The following is a 9444-nucleotide window of genomic DNA, read 5'->3' as shown; positions in this document are numbered from 1 at the left end:
ACCATTGTATATCAGTACATAACTAATCTGTAACTAGATGTCTCCCCTCTTCCACTATACTGCATTTCTTAAGGACAAGGGACATGTCAAAAGCACCTCTGCATCCCTACAACTAAGCACAGTGGCTGGTATACAGTAGGTGCTTAACAGGTATTTACTAAATATATTGTTGAGTAGTGGCTTATGACATGGGAAAAGAGCCCAAAGATTGTCTTATTCTAACTAGCATTACTTAGGTAGTAGCCTCACTCCCAATAGGTACAAGGCAGTTTTAAAGTAAAGACACTTTCCCCACGTTCTACACAGAATCGTCAAGAGTTGGATATGACGTGAATCACTTCCCTTAAGCATGTTCATAAAGCATTTTGAGAAATCAAGAGATGAAAGGCGCTATGTAAGTGCAAAATAATATTATTCAAGACAGTTCAGCAAAGATGCTATAGTTTCTATGGTGATGGAAGGGTTGTGCTAGTTTGAGGTGAACACCCCCAAAGCTACTCTTCTCAATGTCATTATCAACAGAACAATGGAATTTTGACAGAGATGCCATCACTTTATATCGCTTGTATTCTGCTACTTTCTATAAACCAGGTGACAGAAAATGATATAAAGCCACTTATTCTACACAAACCAGTACTTTATCAAAGTTCCGTATTTTACAAGTCATGTTCAAAAAACACACACAAGTTAGCATTTTGTACACAAATGTTTATTTCTCAATTAAACATTCCCTTTAAACACAAGGAATGAATTCTAAATCTTCATAAAGATGAATTAAAAATGAAAGCCCTCCAGAATACTGTGTGCAATCACTGTGTTCTTGGTCACTACTGGCGTTTACTGTTTAACATCAAAAACAAAGACAGGTTATTTAAAAATCATGCTACTGGATTTCTAGCTCTTCCTCTATGACCAGTTCTATGCTGATCTGCAATGTTTAAAAGTTTACATCACCAAATCGAAGCAAGTTTAAGGTGTGAAACAGCTGTGCATTAAACACAAAATAAACAATAAAGTTACAAGATATAGTCAAGTTCATAACGAATATAGGTGTTCTTATCATCATTGTAGATTCTTGGGTAATGTGCTATGAGAGCATCCTGTGAACCAATGTAGATGGAGTTGTAAATTTTCCAATACACATCTCTGACTTTCCGGGCTGGGTGAAACAAACCCTAGAATAATTAAAAGGCTACGTTATTTCAAGAAATACACAACCTTAACACAACTAACAAACCATAAAGATATGGTTGCAAGCATTTCCCTTTGAGAGAGAAAACAAGATGGCAATTGCACAGAACTGCAGTTGGCAAAGACAAAATCTAATCCTCCCTCCCCTCACAACTGTTCTCCCGTATGGCACAAATACACCCTACTGATAATTAGGAACAGTGACTTAATTCAACTAAAATTACTTTTTTCAATGAGTACTCTTTTAAAAATCTTTGACCTACCTGTAAACAATACTGCAGCATTCTACATGGTCCAATAGCAACTCTCAGACCCTCCAGGGCCCCCATAACTGCCTGAATTACATGGGGAGATGTCTCAAACACATTGGGCCATACATAGTTCAACAAGTGATTCAGTGAATCTTCACAACCAAATCCATAAACCCCAAGTGACATGTGTTGCACCACTGCACTAGCCGTCTGTCTGTGTACAAGGTCCCTGTAACAGAGGGGGAGAAAGCTCTTTGTTAAGATACAGTCTTAGTTTCACAGAAGATATGTGCCTGCCCATTAGAAACTAAATCACAAATTCAGTGCATGGAATGGATGCTGTCATCCCCACACCTTACGTATCTGATACAGAATGTTTTTAGAGTGACTAATGATTCTACTTGAGAACTTTGCTTTAACGACTCAAACCTCACTCTGGCTCAAAAGTAAGCCATATTTTTCTTTGAAAGTAATGTAAGCAAGAAAGCCGAGCACAGTGTACATTTTATATGCCACTAAACACATGACTCTTACGTACAAATGATTAACAGTAATATCTCATTTTAAACTCTGTTAACTTAAAACCTTTGAAAGTAATTCAATACAACAGATAACTAAATTGAGACTAAATCTCTTCCCTTGTCAATTTTTTTTAAAGGTTCATTCAAGAACTCAATTTAGGGAAAGGAAGAGAAGGACCAATAATTTTTTCAAACCCAAAAATAAGAACTCTTAGCACCTCCCATGTTTTAAATGAACTTATGTTTATGACAAGTCATTGAGTTATTTATTCCACAATTATTCAACTGACTACAAGCATCAGATAACGGGTCTATGAAGGGTATAAAAACAAGTTCACACTCTTTACCCTCAAAGGCAGGAAGAGTACCTTAAAGGTATAAGAGAAAAAAACACCTGAACTTAGTTACTAGCATCCTTATTTCTCTCATTTATTGTAATAATCTATTAGGCATAGATTGAAGTGAAGCTGTATTCCTCCTTAACAAATTTCCCAACTAAAGTAATGTTTCTTGTTATCAGGACTCTATCAATCACTTCAAACAGTACTTTATCGGTGGTCACCATCTGAATAACTGGGGGCCTGCAGTGGGAACAGTGTGGCTCTGGCAGGCTATGTTCAGTAGTTCAAAAGCCTTACAGAAACCTCTGCTTCACCTGCCGTAACAAAAAGCTAAAAACATCAGGTCTCTTTGCCATACCGATAATCTCATGCTCAACATTTCCTCTAATTATGTTTGACTTTAATTTTTAAAACAAAAGTTGATCAGGAATTCCCTGGTGGTCCAGGGGTTAGGACTCAGCACTTTCACTGCTGGGGCCCGGGTTCAATCCCTGGTCAGGGAACTAAGATCCTGCGAGCCACGCGCGTGGCCAAAAGGCGGGGGGCTATTAAAACAGGGAGGGGGCACTTGGAAAAAAAATGGGGGGAACCACTATAGCATCTATCTTATTTAGAGATAATTAGAGTCATATTTATAGTTTCATAAAAATCCGGACTAGTAGTCCCTTCTTTAACTACATCACAACAAACAGGTCACGTAATAATTACTTCCATAAGTTCTAAAATAAAAGAAGAATTATAACTATTTTCTCGCATTTAGTTCAAGTCACTTACCTATCCATTAAAGCATCTTCAAGGAGTGGTGTTACAGCATAAATGTAGTCCTTTCCCATTTCACCAATATATTCAAACAAGAAGGAAAGTGATTTTAACACTCCATTTTGAACATTCAGTTCAGGAACTCTGTATTCATTCATTAAGGCAGGTAGTACTGTGAAGGGTGAACATGTTTCAGCGACAATAGCTATTGCTACAGTGGTACAAACTCTGTTCTGCCTTTCCTGAACTTTGAGGTTGTTTAAAAGTGTAGCCAATACATCATGAGGGCTGGAAAAAAATAAATGTGTCAGCAAACTGTTAGTTTACAAGTCAAAATTTTTTTGGAGGGAAGAAAAATAATCAAAGGAATGGAACTTCATGCTAAGTAATTACTGGGAACTTAGTAATTTTATGCTAAAATGCAATACTTTCAAGTCACTGGCATTACGGTTTCTACTTAAGAACTTCATTAAAATTAAAGTGTTCATTTTAATGAGAAAATTCAAATGGCTTCATTTTCAAATATAATTTACAGTCTTTAGTATATTTCCTGAAACAAAAAGATATTTCATTAAATGTTTAGATTGAATAATTCTCTGAGTGGTCAGAACACGGCCACTAGAGCAGGCAACCTTACAGTAGTATATAAACTGTGGTCTCCCACGCCACAACACACAAAATCTGTTTTCCAAAATCTTCCCTCCCACACACCTTTACCACATTTATTCTCCTTCTTTAAGCATTTATTCTACCACAAATTTAAAGGGACATAGGAACTAAAAAGTTAACAACAGCTATTCATTGCAAACTTCTTAACTACATCACAGATGAAAAAATATTATTGCTACCAAAAGGCAGGTGGGGAGACTCTAATTAAATAATCCAACTTTTGTTATGTTTTATTGCTTGAAAATATTTAGTTATTAAGCCACATATACATAAGTATCTCATTTTCTACAATGACGGTTTCTTCTAGTTTGGTTCTGGTGGAGCAGAAGCAAATAACCATAGGTTATCTAATAAAAGAGCTATCATTCAGTTGTCTGGATTAATTTTAGAAAAATATTTTTAAAACACATAAAGCATTAACATGAAAACTGAATTATGTTAATTGTTTTACTAAGAACTGGCCTTAATATTTTAAGCAATATCCTAAAAGGACCAACAAAATTTGAAATTATTCTGAAATGGTACTGTTTCCCTCTTCTGAAAATAGTGAAGTGTGACCAAATGAAATTTTAAACTGTTCCATCTATTTTAATTCAATTTAACATTTACGAAAACATAAATGTTTCAAAATTGAAGGTCAGTGGTTGAAGTCTATTCTAAAAAATATAAATAAAATCTATTCTAACTGCATTACTCATACCTTGCCTTAAAAGAGATTCTACAGAAACAGAAGCACCTTTTAACAGTACAATGGGTCTATTACAAAGTAAAAAAAAAAAAAAAAAAATACACAGAAGTAAATAATACTCACCCAATGGCCTTTGCAATATAACCAAATGTGTTGACTGTGGCTCTACGAATAGCTTTTTTGTGAGCTTTTAAGAGCTCTAAAAGCTCAAAGCAAATCCTCATCCATTCTCTTGCAGACACATATTCAGCTCCCCTATTTAAAAAAAAAAAAGTTAAATTTTTGTAACAATAAGTTTTAAAACGTAAATCTGCAAATTCAGTTCTCAAAACATGATTACGAATTCATTTTAAGCATTAAATAAAATTATTATTACTGCTCAGAAAGGATGGTTTAGTTTTAAAAATATACTGCCACTCCTTCGTTACCATTCAAATTTGAAAATATTACTGAAATATTAGCCTGACCATATATACTTAACATTAGAAACAATAAGCAAATTTGCAAAGTGAATAAAAAGTGGCTAAATGTGAAAAACAATACTGCTTATTAACATGTTTAGGTAATCTGCTTACCTATCAGCAATACGTCCAACAAGATCAATACAATTCTCTTGTACTTTTTCATGCCTATTCTTTAAGATGGGGGTGAGTCTAGGCAGCAGATCTTTAATTGGTGGAGTCATCTTATGCATACCTATTTAACAGAAGTCAAACACACTATCAATTAACATGTGAACTGCAACCTTTGTTCATTTTACCTTTCATTTGACAACGTAATATACGTGACTAGGCATAAATACAAACTTACAACTGCCTATGGAAAGAAAAAGCCCCAGCTTCAGATCAAACGCAGAATTTTTAACTTTTTATTAACAACTTCTGATTATGCATAAAAATGAAAGAAATTAGTGAAGTGATTTAAAGAATGATGGATACTCAACAACAAAAAAAAGTTTTATTTGGTTCTGAAATGTACTTGTACACTGACATTTAAATATGGGGACAGCTTATGTTCCGGCCATACACAACAATATAAGCCAGAGGTAGACATGTAAATTAAAGCAAAATTTTCCAGAAAGGGCCCCCTTACCCTTTAACTGCAAAACAAACAGATCTCCAGTCTCCCTGCAATGCAGGGCATACTTGGATGGTATTTACACCTATGAAGAGAGAAAAAAGGAGGCAGCTGGCAGGGGCTCTTGCTCTAACTAGAACTGCTTGCTCTGATTCTCTCTCCATTGCTTTTCCCATGTTTCTCTGACCAACAATATGGTTTACAATTCCCTGCAAACCAGAGCCCCACAAGTGGCCAAGTAACTGATTTTTGGCAAGTATCTCCAAGTAGAGAGAGAGGAAAGGGCTGAACTGGGGATTATATGTAAATGCAATGGTTCGAAGACCTCCTATACTGCATAAAAACCCCTTACTAAAATGAGAAAAATAGTGGCTATCACAGCCAGCTATTTCAACCTCCTGATAGGTTATTTCTGTCCCTCTAAACTCCATAGAAGTTACTTTTGCAATAGTTACATTCACTTATAATAAAGGATAAAACAGGAGACCATTTGTTTGTTCCATCATAATGCCCTTAAAGAGGAAAAGCTTTGTTCTCCACACCCAAGAGCATTTGTAATACACCTCTGTTTTACCTTTGGATAAAGAACTGAAAGGACAGTTTAAAAGAATTGGATTTAAATAAAAATGAGGTCACTTAATCAATTCACTTTTCTCTCTGGTTACTGTTCCTTGAACTTAATAGCAAGCAGGAAAACCTACCATAACCATTTACTAATTCAAGGTTGAATAAATATACAATATAAAACTTTATAGAGTTCTCTCCGCCCACCACCTCCTCTCCCATATATTTCAGGTGACACACAATCTTTTTAGGGCCCTCTATCCCATGACTTCAAAGTTTTTTGAGTTGTGACTACTTCCTCCTCTCTTGCAGGTCCTAAACTTGCCCTCTTTCTCTCTTTTAAAGTAAAATATAAATAGATTTTGGGAGATAAGATTCTTGCGACATCCCAACTTAACTGTAATTTTCAGTGGTTAAAAAAAAAGTATCAGACATTCATTAGTCAATTCCTAAATAGGATTCTCTATTTTACTTTCAAAATACCAAAGAAACTTTAAAATACAAAACAAAAAATTCTTACATGACCAACAAATTCCATACCTATTACATTTACAATGGCCTTCAGTGCGCCAAGAATGCTGCCCAATACTTCAGGGTACTCTTCGCCCAAATACTCATACAAAACAACACCCAAGTGCCCCATCAATTTTTCCTGTAATAAAAAAATGATGATGATGAAATGTTACTGTTTACATTACTCCTTTTGTTGAAGAAATAAGAATCTGATATAGAAGTTTACCTCTTGACAAGTCTTCATGACAACAGCCGTTCGAGAGATCAAGTCAGCTGCCTGTTGCCTAACTTTTGCTGATTTGTTATTTAAACGCCACAAAACTGTACCGCAGATCTGAGGCAAGTACGGTTTGACTCGTTTGCCAAGAGCATTGACCACTGTGCCAAAGCCGTTCAACATTACTGAGTCCTTAAAAAAAAAAAAGCCAAGTTAAATTTAAAACCTACATTCAATGTGAACAAGAATTCAGTTTGTGACTAAACAGTTGAAATATACTTATATTCCGTTTCCAAAAGTCTAACCTAAAAATTTGAAGTAGAACATTTCTTTCTAGCCAACTGCATGAGAACATGAGCATTTAAAAATTATTTCAAATTTAATTACTCTTTGGTGATAATATTTACTTGAAAATATGTTTTACAAATATGAAAGTCAGTGGCAACTTGCCTAATAATTAGTATCATTACCTCTGTAGTCTGTTCTTGAAAAGCATAAAGAATACCATCAATCAGTTGTTCTTCAAGTTTATGATCAATATCTGCTGCTCCCAAGTTGCCCATAATTTTCTCAATTGTCTCCATCACCATTTTTCTGTACTGTTCAGCTTCATCTTTCAGATCATCCACAATCCTGGATATAATTTCTGCTGCACCGACTTTGTTTGCCAATTCCACAGTAGTATCAACTAACTAAAAAGAGGAGGAAAAATCATTTAATTTACTGCTTTCCCAAGGAAATAAAGATACATCATGAAAATGGAATATTCTAAAGATACTACTTAGCTAGTAAGCATGCTGAGGTCAGATGGCTCCTACTATTAAAACTTTAAGAAAAAGGTGGCCAAAAAAATTTAAATATGAGTGTAACTCAAGGGGATTTAAGGTTAAAATTGTATTCATGCTTCACCTAGCCAGATTAAGCAGTTCATTTACTAGACAAAAATGTCAATTCATAGTTGGCTATTTATCCTAGAATACAAAAGCAAAATGGAAGTTAACTGGCTGACTAAAATCCATCTCCTTTCACAAACACAAACAACCTGTGAGGGTCTCAAGGCAAAAAATAACTTATGTAATATGCATTCAAACTGACTAAAGGATCAGTTGAAAGAATTTCTGAAACTACTTTATAATAAAAGCTTACCTGCCGGTAATTTCTTCTATCCAAAGCCATTCTGTGTTGCCAGAAGTGTTTAAAAAAAGGAGGAAGGATCTCTGTTTTAATGTAGTTTGCTTCTACACCATCTGTTCCACAACACTGCTTTACCACCTAAAATGTTAAAAAATAATAATAGTAATCACAGTCCTGGTTTAATACACAAGTTTTTTTTAAGTGATATAAAATTCTCTTTGGACCATGAAACACATTTAGATTAACAAATCTGGAACAGCAACAATTTGGAACAATTACCTTCAGCACAATTTTCTTCATTTCTTCATCAGGAGATTGGAATTCTCGAATAAGAATTAACATCACTTCTCTAGTATAGTAGTTGGCATATTCTGCATCCATGAGAGGAATAAGATACCCAATAGCCTTTAAGAAAGCGGCCAGGCCCTATTTTAAAATAAAAAATATATATATATATATATATATATACACTTAGTAAATTAGATTTAAGCCCCTTGAACTTCAATGAGTAGAAATAAAAATAAAAATGAAATCAAACTGGTAAATCTACCTTGCCTCTGTGTTGGCGGATACCCTTCCATAGAGGCTTTAACACAGAATCAAAAGATTCGATACCATAAGGAGTTGCTGCTTCAGCCAAGGCAGCAATGGCCAAAGCACTAATGGTCCGAACTTTCTGCTGCTCATCCACAAGACCTATAAAAAACCAAACACAGGTTTTAACTAAGCAACATTACCTAACTTCCACAGCATCATCCAGATTCTAGCAATATATCTAACCATTTAGTCAAACTGCAGAATCTGTTCCCATCAGACAAAATTAGGCAAAAGCCAGTATGAACCACAGCCTATTAGCAGCTAATATTACAAATCCAATCATAAACTATATGGTGTTTATGTAGTTTACCTTCCATTTCTCTCTCCAAAAATCAGTAGCCTAAATTTCAGGAAACTATCTTACAAAACACAGTTATACTACAACTTACCATGTTCAATGATTTCAACTAAACTTCTGAGATGTGGCAAGATGGCACAGCCCATGAGAATAGCTATTTGCTGTACAATTTTTATACCAGTGTGTCTTGCTTGCCAGGACTTCTTGCTTTTGCACACAGCTTTTAAGAAAGGCAATAATGAAGGAATGCCCAGGGCAGAGGCTACAACAGCAAAAGCTCTAGCTGTTGTGTTACGGACATACTCATCCATGTTATCTATATCAGGTCTCATGGTAGAGATCATAGTAGCCAGACCAGCAGCCTAAAAGTTTAAGAAAAAAGCAACAGTCATGAGTTGATAACATTAACCCTCAATCATTCCATTCTAAAATCAAATAATCCGGGCTTCCCTGGTGGCGCAGTGGTTGGGAATCCGCCTGCCGATGCAGGGGACATGGGTTCGTGCCCCGGTCCGGGAGAATCCCACGTGCCGCAGAGCGGCTGGGCCCGTGGGCCATGGCCGCTGGGCCCGCGTGTCCGGAGCCTGTGCTCCGCAGCGGGAGAGGCGGGTGAGAGGCCCGCGT

At 35.8% G+C, this 9444-nt stretch overlaps 1 protein-coding gene and 1 non-coding gene across 2 annotated transcripts in view; one reads left to right on the top strand and one right to left on the bottom strand.

The window, feature by feature from the left end:
• Nucleotides 1-687: 687 nt before the first annotated feature.
• SF3B1 (splicing factor 3b subunit 1) overlaps nucleotides 688-9444 on the bottom strand; it is a 37165-nt gene continuing 28408 nt past the window's right edge. Inside the window, exons 14-25 of the mRNA XM_007465699.1 lie at nucleotides 8912-9182; nucleotides 8476-8621; nucleotides 8205-8351; nucleotides 7938-8063; nucleotides 7262-7483; nucleotides 6801-6983; nucleotides 6602-6713; nucleotides 4996-5116; nucleotides 4544-4675; nucleotides 3079-3351; nucleotides 1455-1671; nucleotides 688-1175 (exon numbers count right to left, since the gene is read on the bottom strand). Coding sequence (XP_007465761.1) covers nucleotides 1017-1175; nucleotides 1455-1671; nucleotides 3079-3351; nucleotides 4544-4675; nucleotides 4996-5116; nucleotides 6602-6713; nucleotides 6801-6983; nucleotides 7262-7483; nucleotides 7938-8063; nucleotides 8205-8351; nucleotides 8476-8621; nucleotides 8912-9182 — 2109 coding nt within the window. The 3' untranslated portion in view covers nucleotides 688-1016. The remainder of the gene's footprint in view (nucleotides 1176-1454; nucleotides 1672-3078; nucleotides 3352-4543; nucleotides 4676-4995; nucleotides 5117-6601; nucleotides 6714-6800; nucleotides 6984-7261; nucleotides 7484-7937; nucleotides 8064-8204; nucleotides 8352-8475; nucleotides 8622-8911; nucleotides 9183-9444) is intronic.
• TRNAE-UUC (transfer RNA glutamic acid (anticodon UUC)) lies at nucleotides 2736-2807 on the top strand. The gene has a single exon. It is a non-coding gene; the product is annotated as a tRNA-Glu (tRNA).

The sequence above is a fragment of the Lipotes vexillifer genome, unplaced genomic scaffold, assembly GCF_000442215.2.
Source record: "Lipotes vexillifer unplaced genomic scaffold, Lipotes_vexillifer_v1.1 scaffold113, whole genome shotgun sequence".
In the NCBI taxonomy this organism is placed as follows: Eukaryota; Metazoa; Chordata; class Mammalia; order Artiodactyla; family Lipotidae; genus Lipotes; species Lipotes vexillifer.
This window is presented reverse-complemented; position numbering and strand designations above follow the sequence as displayed.